Below are 22,066 nucleotides of genomic sequence, written 5' to 3'. Positions count from 1 at the left end.
GCATGAATACGTTGACATGCCATAATTTTTGGGAAAATTTTTAAAGATGCTGAGGAAGGTGGAATGAGGCAGCTGGTACCCCACTTACCAGTGAGAGTCTTTTAAACAGCGGTATATGTGTCTTTTTGGGGTCCGATAGGAGCATTTTTCCGATGGCTACAAAATGCCTGTGTCCGCGCTGCAGTTAGTTTAATCTTGTCGTGTAGGAGGCTCCGTTCTATTTGGGGATTCTTCTCCTAATATTGGGTCTTGAAACTTCTTAGGTAGGCTTTCGTGAGATAACTGGCGTTTATCGTCCAACCAGTGCCGATTCACGACTTTCAGCATTTCGGCGACGCTTTTCCATGAGTCAATTAAATCTGTGAGTAAACATTTTCTGGAACGGAAAACAGCGATCTCAGGTATATCAATGAAATTTTACAAAAACAATCTTTATCGCATAAATATTTTATTAAAACTGGTGACCGGTTTCAATTTATTATACTTACATCATCTTCAGACCCTCTAGTCCGCGATGAAGATAGGTGCTGAGTTGATTGAGCAGGGTGTTCTAGAAAGAAGTAATTGACTACTCAGTCGATTAGATCTCTCTAGAGCTGTCTGCTCAGCCAGTCAAGATCCTTTTACCTCCTTTGTAGACTGCCTTCATTTCCCAGTATATTTTAACCAATCAAAGTGTACCACATGATTTACTTATGACTGAGCCAGTGTAATCATTCAATTTGTTATTCATTGAGTTTAACACCCACGTATTAGTGTTGACTGGTTCTAATTGCGACTCATTGTTGTTGTAAACGTAGGGAACTGACGTCCTCCTTTTTACGAAGTTATAATTCTTACACCTATGTACAAGTTTTCCAGCGGTATTTACAAATAAGGTGTAAAGCACAAGTATATCTGTACAGAAAAGGGCTCGCTGCAGAGGCAGTTAGCTAAGCCTAAGGCAAGCACCGTCATTCTCTGACTGGCACCACTTTGTTTCGTTAGTCGAGAGTGAGAGTTCACTGACAAAGCTTCGTAAAATTCCACTGCTTTTCTTTCACCGCACGAGCTGTGCTGTCGTTGAGCTCCTTCTGGTGACACATTCGTATACTTTGAATCAAATAATATGCATGGGATGTTTGGCTAGCAAATAAATACTAAACTCGTCCAGTATAAACAGACTGTGTTGTCGAGGCCCTGTGTTTCAATGACGTTGATATATTTTCGATCAAAACAAGTGTGCCTATCACCAGAATTCATGGAGTCTTCATACGATCCGCAAAAACAGAGCGGTCAGAAAATGTAGACACTCTTTGATAGTTAACATCTTCGGAACAACATGACACACCATTGCCGTTTTGCGCGTTGCGTTGTCCATTGTTCTCTCAACAGATCTTGCGGCTCGTTTTCCAGCAGACGACAGTGCAGCAATGAATAAAGTAAGATGTTGTTCGAGCTACGCAAGGACGTACTGATGTGGCATTGAAAGTAAGAAAATATGATGGAGGTACAACGCCAAGCTATTGTATGCTGGATAAATTTGAAGCCAACGATATTGTTCAGGATGTGCATAAGGAAAGTTCTAGCCGACTAAAAACGTCAACAAGTCCTGCTTCCAGCGCTGCTCGGTTGCAACTAGCTAGAAGAAACAATCGAGGGGTCCCGTGCGGTTATCACACTGGCAACACTGACAGCCGTAATTCTGTTACCAGTTCATACGCATCGACGTCGTTCGACTGGTAATGGGGTCACTTTTTTATCACATAAAATAATAACGTCCGCTCCCCCCCCCCCCCCCCTCCGGTGCAAGAATTGTAGCGGTGTGTCATTTTGTTTAATTTTGTTCCACTAATATTAACTATCAAAGAGTGTCTACATTTTTCTGGAGACATCAGTACACAGTAATTGTTTTCCCAAAATACTGTCTACGAAGTCGTGACACTCTGCTACGCAGGACTTAAAGCACTAAACGCAAGTATATTGAAATTCTCCACTACGAACCCAAGTATAACCATAAGTTTGATTGCTATGCGGATTGCATCAACGAACAGAAAATATTGTACGGTGTATTTTTCACCCCTAATAAACAGTACATTACTTTTTACGTTAACTTACGTATGATGTAATACCACAGTCAATAATGAGCATGGACAGTGGAATGAAATATGACTGCCATGTCTCAAAGCGCACAATTTTACATTCATGTACATTTTAAGGGGGGAAACCAATTTAGGAGGCTGTTTGACTTTGATTTTTTGGGATATTTTTTTGGTGGGTACAATTAACGAGAATTTAATAAAATCATTTTATCCATATTTCGAACAGTTTTTGTGATTTTTTTGAATAATTTCAGCCAAAAATAACGAAGTTATGCTGTGATGTCCGCTGAAGGTTGTGAATATAGTTATCCAATTGCGTGCACTGTAGCCATTCTGAGTTCCATATGAAATCAAAAAGGTTTTGACTTTACATTAAAAAATTATTTTCTAAGAATGTCAACCTCAATGCAGGTGAAAATAATGAAAATTAAAAATTGTGCAGGCGTTGGAAAAATTTACTTCGATTTTCATGAAATTTTTCTGTAATTATGCAATGAAAAAACCCTTAAAATTATGATATCATCTCACTGGTTGGTTCATATAATTTGTAATTTTATAAAGAGTCATACTATCAATTTTCATAAGGATCGGTTATATACTTTTTATATTAGAGTGCATGCAAATGTGAAAAAAGCCATTTCGAGACAAACGCTTTGGAAAAACAAATTCTCGAAACCATAATTTAAAATGCTTACCGATTAATCTGGGATTCCATCACCATGTAGTAATCTTTCTTCTTCCTCATAGGCTTCGTTTCGTAAACAAAGTGTACAGTGGAGAGCACATACAACAAACAGGAGTATGCAGCCTTTCTTCAACTATACTTTCCCTATAAATACAAAAAATGGTTCAAATGGCTCTGAGCACTATGGGACTTAATTTCTGAAGTCATCAGTCCCCTAGAACTTAGAATTACTTAAATCTAACTAACCTAAGGACATCACACACATCCATGTCCGAGGCAGGATTCGATCCTGTGACCGTAGCGGTCGCGCGGTTCCTGACTATAGCACCTAGAACCGCTCGGCCACTGTAAATACACTTTCCTCTCAAAAATTCAAGATTTTTTTTAGTCTAACAGTGCCTTTTCTAAAAGCACAATTTTACCACCAGCAAAAGACGCTACGTAACGTGTGTTGAAATTGGTCTGGTGCTGTGGAAAGGCGTCAATGCTCTTCCCTAACACCAGCTACATAACTAAACAGTTCTCCACCCGAAGATGGTGGTGTGCGCCATCGAAACACTTGATGGCAAAATAAATATGTGGCTGGCTCAGAAAACTGTTTTATTCATATTTATCGACAGTCGCAGTCCTTATGACGCAGTCCTTTGTGGACGAAATATTGCTTTATCCCGTACTGCTCCAATTTAGGCAATATTACGGAGTTACCCACACAATCAAATGATCCTTATTGGTCTTCGATCGGTAGGAAGGCTTTGGATGACACATTTACTGGTCGCTGGATTGGCAGAGGAGGGTCAATTTCCTGGCCCCAAAGTGTCCAGCCATAATCCCATTAGAGCATTTTCTTTGAATTTTGTGAAGGATGGTGTTTACCTGCGGGACCTGCAGGATATGCGAGTTTGCTTCAGGGCAGCAATACACACGTTAATAAGAATATTCTACGTCGGACATGCGGAGAAAGGAAATATTGCTTAGATATTCTGTATGCTACAGATAGCGGACACATTGAAATCTGTTAAATGGTTACTAAAATCTTATCTGTGTGTGTGTGTGTGTGTGTTACTAAAATCTTATCTGTGTTTGTGTGAACATTATGCCGCAAACTGCATCTTTCTACCTATTCTCTGTAAAGATCACTTTGGAACTCCCTGTACAATAGTTGGTTCGGTCTTCTTGTTGCTTATCTCTTTCCGCCTGTGAGTCTTCGGATACGATTTCCGTCTGCTAGTCATCTGGATGCAAGTCCATCCGAGTGAGTCTATTTCCCGGGTTGCAGGGCCAGCGGAAGAGGCCGCCGGTGCCGTGGTGCTCCGTCATAAAGTGCCCTGGCGTGTGGGCGTGCGCCATGATGCACGTTGGCATCGGATGGAACTTCTTCGGCCAGATCACCTACCTACCCACCTACATGGCGACCATCCTCAGGTTTCCCATTCGCAAGGTAAGCATATCCACAAAACTCGTCTCATGTTTTGTTATGTTATGCGTGTGAAATCTTATGGGACTTAACTGCTAAGATCATCGGTCCCTAAGCTTACACACTATTTAACCTAAATTATCCTAAGGACAAACACACACACCCAAGCCCGAGGGAGGACTCGAACCTCCGCCGGGACGAGCCGCACAGTCCATGACTGCAGCGCCCTAGAACGCTCGGATAATCACGCGCATCATCTCATGTTTTCCCTAAGTTCATACCTACGACCTGTTACGTACGTCTGTTCCCTTTCTGTTATGTAACAGAGTGGTATCTCCTGCCTCGCTGAAGTATGATTTCGCCACACTTGGTAATGTACAACTCATTCAGGAAATCGGCCATTTAACTCAGACGATAACCTCACCGTATAATCAGGTGATAGCGCTAGCTCTGCTGCAGTCGGAAGTAATATATCAGCGAATGGACGCACGACACGAGGCTAGAGGCAACAAAATAAGATACGTATTTCACATCCTTCTTTTGGATCGATAACTGAACCGGTACTACTAAATTACAAATACATATTTCGGAAACCGTAATTTTTTAACTTTATAAATTTTTATCGGATGTGTGGAGGTTTGAATGTCAGAAGTGTGAACATGCTAGTTTGACGGAGAAACGAGTCCTAGGCCACATGACACATACAATCGAGCTGCGACTCCCAGAGATGCACAGGGGTGCCTCACACAGAGAGCATCGCAGGATGCCCCTGAGAGCTGCGACACCAAGAATCGCTTCTCTACTTTTGGCAAATCAGGAGTCTTCAGTTATGATAATATACGGTAAAATCGCCAACAAGTCACACATTTTTACGTACAGCAGATTGTTTACATCACACATAAATAGCTTCATCTTGAACCACCTTACGACGTCCATGGGTCCTCAATAAAAAAGGCCTTGTAGAATAATAATAAGAAGAAGTACCGATGCCCTTACTGAATACTTCAACAGCACTAAAAGTACGGGAAGTAACGTCACGTTTATTAAAACTTTTAAGGCCACGTATACTATCAATACATACACGTGTGACTCGAACCGGGGAATGCTAGTATGGCAAGGTATGCGGGAGAACTCTGAAGGTAGGAAAAGAGGTGCTGGAGGAAGTGCAGCTGTGAGCGTAGGTCGCGAATCTCGCCGGGCTGGCTCAGTTGGCAGATCACTTGTCTACGAAAGGCAGAGATGCCAGTTTCAAGTCCCAGTCCGCCACACACCTTTCATTTCCAGGAATTTTCAAATCAACGTACATTCCACTGCAGAGTGAAATATCACTCTTATAACCTCATATTTCTTAAATTAATACTAAATGTGTAATATAGGAATGTGGATGTAATCGCTCACTTTTTGCTATTACTGACAGGAAAGAGATCACTGTTTCCCTCCATGTGAACCTTCACGTCACCATTAATCTCCTGATCAACCGGCTTTGTCATTTTTGGAAGGGCACGAATAGAACATTAGTTGACAATCTTCTATAATTTTACTTCCATCGCAGGGAACCTAAACGAAGAAATGTACCATATGAATCCTACTTGTTTCCGTATTGTCATTCACATTAGTTAGCAGCAACATTTTTTAAAACACAAATCTAGATATGATTGTGAGATGGTGGTCATGGGTTACGAATGTTTCCATTAAGATCAGGAGTTTTCTCCGATCCGGCTATAAATAGCAGACATACTGTGTAACTAATGTGCTGCACCTCTATTGCAGAACGCAGCACTGTCGGCACTGCCTTACGTGGTCGGCGGAACGGCGAGTGTGTTATCCAGCATCATCCTGGACGTGATCATCAAGAAAGGCCTGGTTACGCCTCTCTCCGGCTACAAGATCTTCAACGGCATTAGTGAGTACCAGCTGCTCGCCACACGCAATTAATAGACACTACATGGATTTAAAAAATATGTAGATGAGGATTCCCCACAGTTCAAATGCTAAATGGTATAGTTTCACGTTTCTTCAGCAGTAATACTATGCAACACATTGCTTCACAACTGCTTCGAAGCTTTTCCTATTTTTCCAAATCTTTCTCCATTTCAGTAAGCAAAACTGCAGGGAGTCCCACGGTTTATTGAAGTATACAACTGCTTCTCTAGAAAGTAATGTTTAGTTTTAAATTAAACAGTAAAACATCTAATAAACTGTGTCGTCCTGCAAGCATGTTTTAAGCTTACTCAGTGGGGAAAAGAAGTTGAGCAAATGGGGAAAAGAAGTTGAGCAGATAGACAAACAAAACGGAATGAGACTGCACCCACTGACGGGTACTGTTAAAGCTCTCCAATGATCTAAAAATACTGAATACTGGATAACAAACTGGTACAGTGTAGTTGGAAAAACAGGCATTATGGCACACTTCGACATTTTCTCATTGGATTTCCTACAAGCGGGCTAGAGCCTTGCCTATATGCAGGGGCTATGATGTCATCAATATGGCGAGGAATTAAAAAAAAGAGTGCAGTTAGGCACTGGTAGGAAATTCGAAAATGCAAAATTGTCGGAAATTTGAGGACTCGTACTGCGAAGTCCGAGTGCACGAATATGTATATATATATATACTGTGTGTGTGAGAGACAGCGAGCATAAAAAGTGATTCTGTTTTACTACAACAAACTGGTTGTAAGGCTACTACAGAAAAAAAAAACACATTGAGTGTAATTAACATTGTAGAATTTAAACTCTAAACATTCCTTGTTGTTTGGAAATATGTAGAGTCATCCAAAATTCTTACAATTCTATATATTTACAAATAACAAGGAATATTTAGAGTTTAAATTCTACAATGTTTATTACGCTCAGTGTTTTGTTTTCATTAGTATCCTTACAATCATTTTGTTATAGTAAAACACAAACACTTCTTATGCTATCATGTACATACTAAATCATCTTCAATACTTCCTTCAGCAAATTATTATAGTATGTCAGGTCGATGGTCAACTGCCTACTAAACTGAAGAAATTTTGAGATGAAATAAATAAATAGCCAAACAGTTGCCATTACTGCCTTTGGGGGGAACCCAGATTTGATTGTTGGTACCTTCCCAGATTAGTCTGAGCCAGGGATATCTGCAACGGGCATTGGTCAACGGTGGTATCCAAAACTATCTGACGTTTGTCATTCTCTAGAAACAAAGAAAGTTTATTTACTGGACCCTCCATCACGCTCACATATTCGTGGTGCAGAAGTAGCTGCATGGCACATTAAGTGCACCTTTTATGTTTTTTTTTTTATTTTTTTATTTTTTTTTTTTTTGGTCATCGGTCTACTGACTGGTTTGATGCGGCCCGCCACGAATTCCTTTCCTGTGCTAACCTCATCATCTCAGAGTAGCACTTGCAACCTATGACCTCAATTATTTGCTTGACTTATTCCAATCTCTGTCTTCCTCTACAGTTTTTGCCCTCTAAAGCTCCCTCTAGTACCATGGAAGTTATTCCCTCATGTCTTAACAGATGTCCTATCATCCTGTACCTTCTCCTTATCAGTGTTTTCCACATATTCCTTTCATCTCCGAATCTGTATAGAACCTCCTCATTCCTTACCTTATCAGTCCACCTAATTTTCAACATTCGTCTATAGCACCACATCTCAAATGCTTCGATTCTCTTCTGTTCCGGTTTTCCCACAGTCCATGTTTCGCTACCATACAATGCTGTACTCCAGACGTACATCCTCAGAAATTTCTTCCTCAAATTAAGGTTCAAATGGTTCAAATGGCTCTGAGCACTATGGGACTCAACTGCTGTGGTCATAAGTCCCCTAGAATTTAGAACTACTTAAACCTAACTAACCTAAGGACATCACACACATCCATGCCCGAGGCAGGATTCGAACCTGCGACCGTAGCAGTCGCACGGTTCCGGACTGCGCGCCTAGAACCGCGAGACCACCGCGGCCGACCCTCAAATTAAGGCCGGTATTTGATATTAGTAGACTTACCTTGGCCAGAAATGCCTTTTTTGCCATAGCGAGTCTGCTTTTGATGTCCTCCTTGCTCCGTCCGTCATTGGTTATTTTACTGCCTAGGTAGCAGAATTCCTTAACTTCATTGACTTCGTGACCATCAATCCTGATGTTAAGTTTCTCGCTGTTCTCATTTCTACTACTTCTCATTACCTTCGTCTTTCTCCGATTTACTCTCAAACCATACTGTGTACTCATTAGACTGTTCCTTCCGTTCAGCAGATCATTTAATTCTTATTCACTTTCACTCAGGATAGCAATGTCATCAGCGAATCGTATCATTGATATCCTTTCACCTTGTATTTTAATTCCACTCCTGAACCTTTCTTTTATTTCCATCATTGCTTCCTCGATGTACAGATTGAAGAGTAGGGGCGAAAGGCTACAGCCTTGTCTTACACCCTTCTTAATACGAGCTCTTCGTTCTTGATTGTCCACTCTTATTATTCCCTCTTGATTGTTGTACATATTGTATATGACCCGTCTCTCCCTATAGCTTACCCCTACTTTTTTCAGAATCTCGAACAGCTTGCACCATTTTATATTGTCGAACGCTTTTTCCAGGTCGACAAATCCTATGAAACTGTTTTGATTTTTCTTCAGCCTTGCTTCCATTATTAGCCGTAACGTCAGAATTGCCTCTCTCGTCCCTTTACTTTTCCTAAAGCCAAACTGATCGTCACCTAGCGCATTCTCAATTTTCTTTTCCATTCTTCTGTATATTATTCTTGTAAGCAGCTTCGATGCATGAGCTGTTAAGCTGATTGTGCGATTATTCTCGCACTTGTCAGCTCTTGCCGTCTTCGGAATTGTGTGGATGATGCTTTTCCGAAAGTCAGATGGTATGTCGCCAGACTCATATATTCTACACACCAACGTGAATAGTCGTTTTGTTGCCACTTCCCCCAATTATTTTAGAACTTCTGATGGAATGTTATCTATTCCTTCTGCCATATTTGACCTTATGTCCTCCAAAGCTCTTTTAAATTCCGATTCTAATACTGGATCCCCTATCTCTTCTAAATCGACTCCTGTTTCTTCTTCTATCACATCAGACAAATCTTCACCCTCATAGAGGCTTTCAATGTATTCTTTCCACCTATCTGCTCTCTCCTCTGCATTTAACAGTGGAATTCCCGTTGCAGTCTTAATGTTACCACCGATGCTTTTAATGTCACCAAAGGTTGTTTTGACTTTCCTGTATGCTAAGTCTGTCCTTCCGACAATCATATCTTTTTCGATGTCTTATTTTTCCTGCAGCCATTTCGTCTTAGCTTCCCTGCACTTCCTATTTATTTCATTACTCAGCGACTTGTATTTCTGTATTCCTGATTTTCCCGGAACATGTTTGTACTTCCTCCTTTCATCAATCAACTGAAGTATTTCTTCTGTTACCCATGGTTTCTTCGCAGTTACCTTCTTTGTACCTATGTTTTCCTTCCCAACTTCTGTGATGGCCCTTTTTAGAGATGTCCATTCCTCTTCAACTGTACTGCCTACTGCGCTATTCCTTATTGCTGTATCTATAGCGTTAGAGAACTTCAAACGTATCTCGTCATTCCTTAGTACCTCCGTATCCCACTTCTTAGCGTATTGATTCTTCCTGACTAATGTCTTGAACTTCAGCCTACTCTTCATCACTATTGTGATCTGAGTCTATATCTGCTCCTGGGTACGCCTTACAGTCCAGTGTCTGATTTCGGAATCTCTGTCTGACCATGATGTAATCTAATTGAAATATTCCCGTATCTCCCGGCCTTTTCCAAGTATACCTCCTCCTCTTGTGATTCTTGAACAGGGTATTCGCTATTACTAGCTGAAACTTGTTACAGAACTCAATTAGTCTTTTTCCTCTGTCATTCCTTGTCCCAAGCCCATATTCTCCTGTAACCTTTTATTCTACTCCTTCCCCTACAACTGCATTCCGGTCGCCCATGACTATTAGGTTTTCGTCCCCCTTTACATATTGCATTACCCTTTCAATATCCTCATACACTTTATCTATCTGTTCATCTTCAGCTTGCGACGTCGGAATGTATACCTGAACTATCGTTGTCGGTGTTACTCTGCTGTCGATTCTGATTAGAACAACACGGTCACTGAACTGTTCACAGTAACACACCCTCTGCCCTACCTTCCTATTCATAACGAATCCTACACCTGTTATACCATTTTCTGCTGCTGTTGATATTACCCGATACTCATCTGACCAGAAATCCTTGTCTTCCTTCCACTTCACTTCACTGACCCCTACTATATCTAGATTGAGCCTTTGCATTTCCATTTTCAGATTTTCTAGTTTCCCTACCACGTTCAAGCTTCTGACATTCCACGCCCTCACTCGTAGAACGTTATCCTTTCGTTGATTATTCAATCATTTTCTCATGGTAACCTCCCCCTTGGCAGTCCCCTCCCGGAGATCCGAATGGGGGACTATTCCGGAATCTTTTGCCAATGGAGAGATCATCATGACACTTCTTCAATTACAGGCCACATGTCCTGTGGATACACGTTACGTGTCTTTAATGCAGTGGTTTCCATTGCCTTCTGCATCCTCATGTCGTTGATCATTGCTGATTCTTCCGCCTTTAGGGGCAATCCCACCCCTAGGACAAGAGAGCGCCCTGAACCTCTATCCGCTCCTCCGCCCTCTTTGACAAGGCCGTTGGAGAATGAGGATGACTTTTTATGCCGGAAGTCTTCGGCCGCCAATGCTGATTATTTATCAAAATTTAGATACTGTCGGGGATCGAACCCGGGACCGAAGACGTTTTGATTATGAATCAAAGACGCTACCCCTAGACCACGTGTCCGTTTTTCATGTTATGTTACTTGGTTCTAAAATAATTTTCTTGTGAACTCCTGTCAGTATTGTTTTAATTAGTTTATTTTTTAAATGGCAGATATACAATCACTGAAGTTATTAATAATACCAAAATATTAATTTTTTGTCTAATTAATACAAAAAATACATTATCGCCTCAGTTCAAAGTACTATCTGATTGTATTAAATATCTGCTTAAGAAATATGAGGACAACGTGATCACTTTCAATGCAAAAAAATGTTTCATAAATCAATAAGCCTATTATTGACACTTTTAATAATAAATTCAGCTAAAAACCAAGTGCGTAAACGATACTGTACAAAAAGGCAAAACGAATTTGTTTCAAAATCAGGGTTGAAAAAAAATACTCGCTTTGAATGCCTACGGAAACCATGTTTTAACAGCTTGCACAGTTGCTGTATTCACTACATTGTAGTAAAAAGAAGGATCTGTGAATTGATGCCCGCAATGTCCATTGGAACGAAAAAGATTGCGAAAGGCCGTCTTCTTGTTATACGAGCCACAGAATATGTGCCGCACCTTTGGTCGACAGTATCAACGACCCCTTCATGGCACTGTAAGATAACACAATATCTGACTTCCGCGATTCTTCATCGGTATTACCGGAATAATGATAGTTGGCAGCATCAGAATCGTCTTGTTCATCTTCGGCACGTGGAAACCAATGTCAGATCCTTCTTATACCCAAAGAGCTTATAATTCCAAGGATACTTTACGTTTTTTCGTTCTGCGTGTCCCAATAAACACAAGACTTTTCTGTAACTGTAACAAAGTCAAGGGGCAACTTGTGCACCAGTTGTCCATTGTTATACTCCTATCGCGTTCTTTTATACGGCCCACTAGTCTATAAACTGTGATGCTGAATTTGAGACTGCACAAGGTCCATCTAGCTGCTTTCTACAACAGACTTGAAGGTTGAATATACAAAAATGTCTTCATATCAAAAAGTGGAAATATCCTAATGCCATATTTAGCAGGTTTGTTGAATAGGAGAGGTTGAATGTAAAAAATATTTTCAGATCACAAAGTGGAAATATCCCAATACCATATTTGGCAGGTTTGTTGAATAGGAGTGGTTGAATGTAAAAAAAATATTTTCACATCACAAAGTGGAAATATCCTAATGACACATTTGGTAGGTTTGTGGAGAATGTAGAAATCCACGATCTAGAAGAGCTCGATGTTTCTCATCAGTGGTTTCCAACTCACTGAGATTGTACGAAATTTTCCGATCGATCACAAATTCATCTAAAACTGAACGTACTGCAACCAACTTTCCCAATATCTTTCTGTTATATCCGAAACGAATACAATGTAGTGGGAAAAGGAATCACTTGCAGCTCATCGCAGCTCTTGCAGTATCGATTTCTGATAAATCGGTATTCCACAGCTCCATTACATTCACGTGATTAGCATTCTTCATTCCGAAAAAATAAGCAAAGGAGTGCCAGGATCTCATTTCTCTTCACCTCTTTTTAATCTGTTTCTCTCTGATAATCAGCAAATTCGGGTTTGAGCTGAATGTACGAGGGGGTAAAGCCCAATTGGTCGCGAAACAGAAACCACAATGAAACACAAAAGTGATTCGTTTGCAACATCTTCCAGTTACTTCTCTACATAGTCGCTGTTCCAACTTAGACATTTGTCGTAGCCTTGTACCAACTTCCCAATACTTGCGTCATATAAGGCAGCCGCCTGTGATTTTGCCGCTTCCGTACGCTGGTCTGCAGTTTGATATCTGTGCCAAAATATTGTCTTCACAGTCAGTGGTTCATGTGAGCAGAGACGAGAATCACAGTGAGCCAAGTCCGGGCCTTATGATGGGTGATCAAACGCTTCCCATCAAAAACGGTTCAGGGGCTTCTTCTTTGCCCCTGCAGAGTGTACCAGAGAATGTCATGAAGAATCAAATGCATGACGGGTATGTTACGAGAGTTTGCATGAAATCAAGCGAAACATCACAGCAGTCACACGTACTTGTCAGGGTACAATACTGTTCCAGGCATCTTCACATGCTCACTTTGTGCTCAGAAGTGAAAAGAGCGACGCGGCGCGACCGATAGGCATTCTAGAGGCACTTCTCAAAACACCTGTGCAAGGCATCGTCGGATTTTCACTATAGTTTCCATTTCGCGACCAGTTGGGCATTATTTTCGAAATAGCCCTCATATTTTTTGTGTACTTTACAATGTTATCAATCTCTTACATTCTAATTGTCTTACTGAATCCAGAAATTTCAGTTGCTACATTCCTGTAGACTTGGGTCCTGAAAACGTTTCTACAATAATTTTACTTCTCGCTTTGCTTGTGGCTGAGCTAATAGTTTTCCTCCATTTTAGAATCTTTGTTACTTCTCACAAATCAATCACCAGAAGAGCCTAATTGACAATTGTTATCTTCATTTCCGTCTGACTCTCACTTTTTCACTTTCAGCGCCATGGTCACTACGAGTAATTACCTCCTCATCCTTATCATTATTGTCATCCGGTAAACTGCCTTCATCTTTCATAAAATCTGGATCTTCATTCGCGAGCCACTCGAGTCCTTCATTAGTTAAATATTTCTTCTAATGAACACGTGTTATAGGAATAATGTAACTAAAAGATAACGCTATGTACGTTCGAGGGAGTAATAAAGTACGTACGTAACTTTTCACTTTCACTTTCTGCACTGAGTGCACCGTTTGACAATGTTACGCAAACTTTTCTGTTAAGCAAATTCTTTAACACCGAGATTATTAGACTACAGAGAACAATAGTCAGAATACTAATTAAGAATATTTTTATTTTAAGTTTGGCAAACACTGTCGCATCTGCTCTTGGATTTAGCCGAAACATGTTCCTTCGACCGAATGACAAAGTGCTCAGCGGTTTTTACTTCTGAATTCAAGACGCGCTGTTCATCTGTCAATAGTTAACGTATTTACAGAAGAGTGCTTTAGGCGTTTTGCTCTGCACATTATGTGGGCAGTATTTCTGCTTTCAGGGCCAACAAATTCTGCAAGAGGCTCACCATTCAGTACAGGGTTCATGGCGCCTTTCGCCACGCATCGTACGGTGGCTTGCGGTGTATGTACATATATGTAGATGTACATGTAGGTGTCTTACACTAACCCAACCACTTTTTATTCACTACCAGCACCGTCAAGGGGGGTGGGAAGATTGCAGAAGCCAGTTGAGGGTTGGTCTGCTGGCATTGGCATGGATGGGGACTCATCCACTGACGAATGTGGAGATTGGGGTGCCGAGTCAGATTCGATGGGTTCCCCATCAGCAGCTGTCGGAAGAATCCAAAAATCACGCAGCGGGCGGCCATACAAACTCTCCACCGGACTGCACCCAGTAACCGGCGACGCCTGGTACAGGTCAAGAAAAGTAGACAGTGCTTTGTCATGGAACAAAGCAATCAGTGTGTAAGCATTAGTCACCAACAAGCAAATGCTAGAAGGAAACTGCTGCAGCGGCGCAGCGTGGTTGTGAGCACAGCCTGCACAAGAAGTTCATTATCGTGATCAATCACAGGGCACTAGACGTGACGCCACACGAAAGCCTTGATGCAAGATATACCCCAGTGCGATGCATGCAGTAACTGGAGTAGGCACGGACACAACGCTGGAGGGACGACCATTCTATCACTTTCCTCCTCTGTGGCAAGAACGAGGACCTGCTGAACAATGTTACCTGATTCCGCTTCATAAAAGACGTACGCCACTCTGAATCTGCTCCCAAAGGTGCACACACAGGCCAACCCATCAGGACAACTGAACCTTTTTTCCGAGACAGTGGTTCAGCGGCCATGGGAGCTACGACCTCCTATACCATCAAAGGAAAATCCTGCAATCTCTGCTGCAAAGTATCGTCCACAGCAAAAATCTAGAGACTTTTGTCAGTTGAACAGCGGATAGGGAATATTCGACAACTGCGCTAGTTCATCTGTATTAGAAAGCCATTCAGGGGACGGTTAATGAATATCATAACTGCTGAGATACCATCAAAGGAAAATCCTGCAATCTCTGCTGCAAAGTATCGTCCACAGCAAAAATCTAGAGACTTTTGTCAGTTGAACAGCGGATAGGGAATATTCGACAACTGCGCTAGTTCATCTGTATTAGAAAGCCATTCAGGGGACGGTTAATGAATATCATAACTGCTGAGAAAAAGGGAGCAACTTTTGCAACAGACGGGCTGTCGCATCTGATAGCTGAGAGTGAGATCGTATAAAGAAACGAAGGGCTTCTGATGAGTGAGGAGTAGGAACTGCGTTCCATATAAGAATACGTGGAATTTTTATGCCGTAAATGATGGCCAGTGCCTCCTTTTCCACCTGCGAGTAAATACGTTGCGCTACATTAAACATCTTCGATGCATAATCGATAGCCTGGCCGGTGCCATTTGAATTCCAGTGGGGCAGAACTGCACTGAGAGGCATTAGTGACCACGGTTAGCAGCTGAATTCGCGTAAAGGATGATAAAGAGGAGGCAGAGCATTGCTTCAGAGACTGATAAGCATTTGACAATCCACAGAACACAGGAATCTCACGTCGTTTCAGCGAAGGGGATGGCAAATGCGTATGCCCCGTCGAATGAACTTGGCATAATAAAAGTTCTTACCGAAAATGACTGGAACCCCTTCAGGCTCTTGTGTACTTTGACGTGCATATCCGTAGGAATGAGGCCATCATTGCTAATCAGGTGTCCCAGAAACTGCACGTCTCCGTTTTTCCAGAAGGCGTTGGAACAACGCCAGCAGATTTCGTAAATGCTCCTCTCACATAGAGCCCGTTACCAGATGTCATCGAAGTAGTTAATGCAACAGGGACTGTCCTGAATCAGCTGCTCCAAATACCGTCAAATTCCTGGTACAGACGAGATTCCTAAAGGCAAGAGGCTTAACTGGCGAAACACACACCACAAAATTCCGAGAAGCTGTGTCCACCGACGGCTGCAGGTAGCCATCATGCAAGTCGATACGTGATAGATGCCGGTTCCCTGACAACTTCACCAACAACAAATGAATCTAGAATAGATTGCATGTTGCCTGTTTATTTAAAATGCACGGCGACCCCTAGTTTCTGAATCACTACCAAAGGGGTGGCCCATTGACTCGACGAAATAGGAGAAACGTCAATGAGTTCCTGCCGACGACACTGCAGCCCGGCACTAACGTTGCAGCGCATGGAGAAGGGAATGAGACAGGGTCGTCAAAATTCAGATACCGCTGACAGATTAAGGGAGACCTGTGCCTCAGAATTTCGTACCAAACTGAAGATATTCTCAAACAGGTAGTCTTATGATCGTAATAAGAAGTTCAAATCTTGATAGAGGACCACCTGGGACACTAAACATGCTTTGTTAACTATTAGGAAGCCAAACACAGCAAAGACGACGAGCCCAAAATATGTTATTGGTTCAAATGGCTCCGAGCACTATGGGACTTGACATCTGATGTCATCAGTCCCCTAGAACTTAGAACTAATTAAACGTAACTAACCTAAGGACATCACACACAGCCATGCCCGAGGCAGGATTCGAGCCTGCGACAGCAGCGGTCGCGCGGTTCCAGACTGAAGCACCTAGAACCGCTCGGCCACTCCGGCCGGCCTATTTTATGACAACGGTGAATTTACCACTAACTATGTAAGTTGCAGTTGCACACTCTTATGGCGTGCAGAGATGGAAAATTGGCTCCTCAAAGGAATACATTGTTTACTGTAAGACACATCCTGACATAGTGCTCATTTCAACGGAGGCCAGCGCAATAGCCTGTACATATCTAAGTTAATTAGGCTAAACTATCGCTCCTGTACCTACCAGAAACCCAATAGTTCACTCATCCACCGCCAACTACGCAGAATACCCTAGGACGGTGCTTGCATGCCATCAGGAATTGCTGCCTCCGACGACCGTCCCAAAGCTCATGACTGTCACAAACCGTTGGTAGATAGCCTATTTCTTGTCACACGCTCACATGGCTCTGCATATGAAACAAAAAACAACAGAGGTAGGACTGCGGCTTGATCATTGAGCGGAAATAATTGGCGAAGGAGAGTGACACAATGCAACAGAAGCTCGTCGCGAGCGGGGATTATGACATTTATATTAACGCGTAGCCTGGAAGCCTCACGAGGACGAAGATGGTACTGCATTCGAACCACCAATACAGGGCGACTCAGTGGAAAACAAGGTTGCCTGACTCGCTCGACGGGGCACTGAGGGCTAAATTTTCCTTTTGCCAGTTGTCGCAAAGCACGCTCCTTGCCACAAAAACTTCATGTGATTCAATAATATTCGCAATTTTGGCTAAAAAGGGGTCAGACACGCCCAACACCCTCGTTTGGCCCACTGGGTCGAAAGGTAATAGGACAATCAGTTCTCCGTGTGAGGTAGCACATTCTGACGCTCAAACGGACAATTACACGAGAGTTCCGGCTGGTCGAAGAAATGCCGCGTACGACTGTTCAAGGCACTGTAAATGTGCCATTACCACATGGGTTTGAGGACCACACTATATCGTGAGTAACTGACAAAGCTTATCAAATTTAAGATTCTCAATGTCAGTATAGCTTTTAAAATTCTATATGATTATGTCTAATCCCACATTGCTGCTCAGTAACAAGTAAGCGTTATCACTGGACTGATGACACGCCTCACCTGGTAGTGCAGCAGGGATCAGCACATTTAGATGTCCCACTTCCCCGTAGACTTGTCAGAAACGACAAATAGCTTTAGGGGGGGGGGAGGGGGCGGGAGAGGGAAGCTTCCCTGCTCTGCTATCAGCGCGGTTTCAATAAGGAGAAATTCCGAATTCTGTTCCAGCAGTTGCTGCACCTGCTCTTTCGGCAGGTGTTGATTGCTGTCTTCGAGACACAAAAAAGGAAACAAGAGAATGGAAAGAAAATTGTTAAAATTCATGGTGAAACCTTCAACTGCCATTTATTTTGCACAGTTCGCTACTAGTTTCGGTCAATGATCATTATCAAGCTTCGATTAGTAGCGAATTGTGAAAATAAGTGACAGTTGAAGATCTCACCATGAATTTTAACAATTATTTGGGGGTGTTGAGTGGTACTTAAGTAAATAAATTAGTGAAATCAAAGTGAACTAGAAATTAGAATATAAATGAAAAACTTGGTTTAGTTTAGAGAGTTACATACTGGCAAACAGCGGGCAAAACAGCAGAACAGAAGAGACAATGACCGTGAAGTCAGCAAGTTCCACATAAGCGGGCGCTGTCGATTCAGCCGTCAGGGCATCCCCCGACCAGCTCACGTGTTTCTCAGTTGTCGCATGTGAGCAAAGGCCCTCGCCTACATTCCAAGAGCCAATGACCGACGTTAAGAAGATTCTTCGAGAAGCTTTTCAACGTGACAGAAGAGGCAATGACCGTGAAGTCGTTCACCTCCAGTAAACTGAAGTGAATAAATACGCGAGACGCAGTGGGCCAGACGAAGACGGAGACGGAGACGAGAGGAGAGACGAAGAAGACGAAGTAGTGAAGAAGCGTAGCAGTAGTTTTCAGTCAGTTTCGGTGCTGAAGACCGTCATGCAAGAAGAGACTGCATCATACACAAACGCACCAAGTCCACCGCTGTAATGGAATAGCAAGCAGCAGCCGCGGCGCCAGAAGACAGAAGTTAAAAGGTATTTGAAGTCTGATTTTTAAATACCCGGGTGACTCATGAGGACGGGAAGGAGACGGCCTCACATCAGCAGTCACCTGTGAGCTGGGATGAAGATCTGACAGCCGAAGACTGGCAAGCGGGAGTCCGTGGTTCTAGTCCAGGACACTGGCCTTCCCCCACCGCGCCGCTCCGCTGGCCGACGCACAACACACGCGGCCGCTTAGAGAAGAGAAACACTGGGATGCCACATCCAAGGTATCACCATCCAATGCACGACTTCGCTCGCAATAATTAAACGGGCCACCTCGCGCTGTGCGTCTCCAGTCAGCTGGGCGAGACGGCGACACGAGATACACACTGCCATGCGTAATCAGACGCCGCCACCGCCGCCGCCGCCGCTGCCGCAGCAGAAGACTTCGCAAACGACACAGCTGCCGCTCTCCGAGCCAGAACATCGAGTAAGAAACAGTTGTACAAATCTTCAATAAAAGTTATCTTACATAAAAATGATGTTTCATTCGACCTCATACCCGAGCCAAGGAAGAACCCACCCTGCCCACAAGTTGTTAAGAGAGAAAAATTAATTAATTTAGTATTTTCACCCTGGCATAATGCTTTAGAATGCTCATCCTGACAATTGACTAGCATCAAAAGAGAAAACCCAGTTACATTTAGTATCAGAACTGTTACAGGGGCTAATTATCCCCACCTGCAAACATACATAAAAGAAATTGAAAGCGTAACACACGTAAGAACTTCCAACGTCGCCAGTTTAGTGTCCTTACAATACGCAACAAAGTCGCTGACTGTGACAATCTGTAAAAATGTAAACTATACGAACCGACAGTGGCTCGACAACAAGTCAGGAGCGGAACCCTAGAACAGAGAATGATAATCGACTAGCGAGTCAGTCTGCAGGAGAGGAGAGAGTCTGAATACCCTGTATGGATGAAGCACAAACACAAACACAAACTAGAGCGTCGCAATCGTCGAAACCACGTGAAAACCGAGTATAGCGAAAGGCGAGGGGCTGGTTGTAGATAACAGAAATCAGCGTTACGTCCTCTGACAGTTATACACGAGCGACAGAGGCTCTGACAATGCCACACTTCTCCATGTGTACTGGCGGAGATACTAACCACATAATTCCTGAGATCCTCGTAGATATTCTAAACTGTAATGTGATATCTACACTGACGAGCCAAATGTTTGTGACCATCTGCTTATTAATTTGTTGGTCCATCTTTGAAGCGCAGTGCCTTATTCATTGTGCAGTCGTGGATTCGCCAGTTTGTTGGTAGGTTTGTGGAGATACGTCGCACGAGGTGTCCAAGCACAAGTCATACAATTTCCTTAAACAGCACCGAGCGAGGTGGCGCAGTGGTTAGACACTGGACTCGCATTCGGGAGGACGAAGATTCAATCCCGCGTCCGGCCATCCTGATTTAGGTTTTCCGTGATTTCCCTAAATCACTCCAGGCAAATGCCGGGATGGTTCCTCTGACAGGGCACGGCCGACTTCCTTCCCTATCCTTCCCTAATCCGATGAGACCGATGACCACGCTGTCTGGTCTCCTTCCCCAAAACAACCAACCAACCTTAAACAGCAGAACGCTGATTTGTGTACGCGGTGATGGCGCCTGACTAAGGGAATCAAGAAAGGTTCCACTGGATTCACACCAAGAGGCCAAGACATCAACTTCAGTACACTATAATTCTCCTAAAACACTGTACCACGGTTCTGGCTTTGAGACACGGACAATTATACTGCTGGAAGGCGACATCGCTGGAGGGGAAGGTATCAACATGAAGGCCTGTAGGTGGTCCACAGTTGTCAGCGTATCATCGATTACTACATCAGGTCCCATGCGAGTTCGGCGGAATGTCTAAAGCATAATACTGCTCCCACCGGCCTGCGTCTTTGGCGCGGTACACATTTCGAACCGCGGTTTACTTGGATGACGAAATTTGTGGAGACGGTCGTTGACCTGATGTAGTGAAACCGATATTCATCAGGCGAGGCGATACGTTTGCATTGGTCCATGGTCCAATCGCGATGACCCCGTGGCCATTGCAATCGTAATTGACGATGTCATAAGGCCAACATGTGCACACGTAGGGATCGTCTGCTACGGAACCCCATTTTGAATAGTGTACGATGAGTGGTTTTGGACGTCCAACCAATTATCGCCCAGAGGCAGTTTCACTGCCGTTCTACTACTTTCCTTAGGTGCTCACTACAGCAGTACGTGAACAATCGACCAGCTACAGTGTTTTTGAGATACTCGTTCGCAGGCTCTGGGTAATAATAATATCATCTTCGTCAAAGTCGCTTATATGTAAAGGTTATTTAAATTACCGCTACCAATCATAAACTTTGTTAACTATTGTATTATTTATTTATTTTGCTACATGTTTCGAGGGAGTACCTCATCTTCTGGCTAAATGGCATTACAAAAACTATTTCACGATAAGATTATTCTGATTTTACATAGTCTTTTCATAAATGCTGTGGTTATCCTGTGGAAGAAGAGGAAACTTTGTAAGAGGTGATGTCATTTTGGAAGCTGGACTGATTTTGGCCACCATCTTGTCCACTGCATTACAGATTTGTTCTGGTGATCGTGTTTACAAGTTATTGTTACGTTAGTGAAAATTTGTGAACAGTGATCAAGAAAGCCACGACAGCCACTGAAATGGAAACACCTCAGCTCATCACAACGAGACTGCCACGCTAGAAGAACCAGTTGAGTGTCTATTACAAAACATTTTCATGCAAACATCAATCTAGCTTCCAAAGTGATATGGCCTCTTACAAAGTTTCCTCTTCTTCCACAGGATAACCACAGCATTTATGAAAAGAATATGTAACATCAGCATAATGTTATCGTGAAACAGTCAAAATGTCTTCAAAGTCGATTATGTCAGTAGATTTCCCCATTTGCGGCCTGTGTCGTGGTTAGAATTATTCCCCGTCACCATTTTACCCATTTATATATCGGGTGACCAAAGAGTCAGTATAAATTGGAAAACTGAATAAATCACGGAATAATGTAGATAGAGAGGTACTAATTGACACGCATGCTTGGAATGACATGGGGTTTTATTAGAACCAAAAAAATACAAAAGTTAAAAAAAATGTCCTACAGATGGGGCTTCATCTGATCAGAATAGCAATAATTAGCATAACAAAGTAGGACAAAGCAAAATGCTCAATATGTCCACCATCATTCCTCAACAATAGCTGCCCTAGTCGAGGAATAAAGTTGTGAACATCACTGTAAAGCAGTCCGGAGGCATTGGCGTCGGATGTTGTCTTTCAGCATCCCTAGAGATGTCGGTCGATCACGATACACTTGCGACTTCAGGCAACCCCAAAGCCAATAATAGCACGGACTGAGG

The 22,066-nt window shown here is 42.8% G+C and overlaps 1 protein-coding gene across 1 annotated transcript in view; it reads left to right on the top strand.

Moving 5' to 3' along the window:
• Positions 1-22,066, top strand: part of LOC126474453 (putative inorganic phosphate cotransporter) — a 155,684-nt gene that overhangs the window by 83,814 nt on the left and 49,804 nt on the right. The window contains exons 6-7 of the mRNA XM_050101925.1: positions 4,043-4,204; positions 5,951-6,083. Of these exons, the coding sequence (XP_049957882.1) occupies positions 4,043-4,204; positions 5,951-6,083 (295 nt within the window). The remainder of the gene's footprint in view (positions 1-4,042; positions 4,205-5,950; positions 6,084-22,066) is intronic.

The sequence above is a fragment of the Schistocerca serialis genome, chromosome 4, assembly GCF_023864345.2.
Source record: "Schistocerca serialis cubense isolate TAMUIC-IGC-003099 chromosome 4, iqSchSeri2.2, whole genome shotgun sequence".
Taxonomy (NCBI): domain Eukaryota; kingdom Metazoa; phylum Arthropoda; class Insecta; order Orthoptera; family Acrididae; genus Schistocerca; species Schistocerca serialis.
This window is presented reverse-complemented; position numbering and strand designations above follow the sequence as displayed.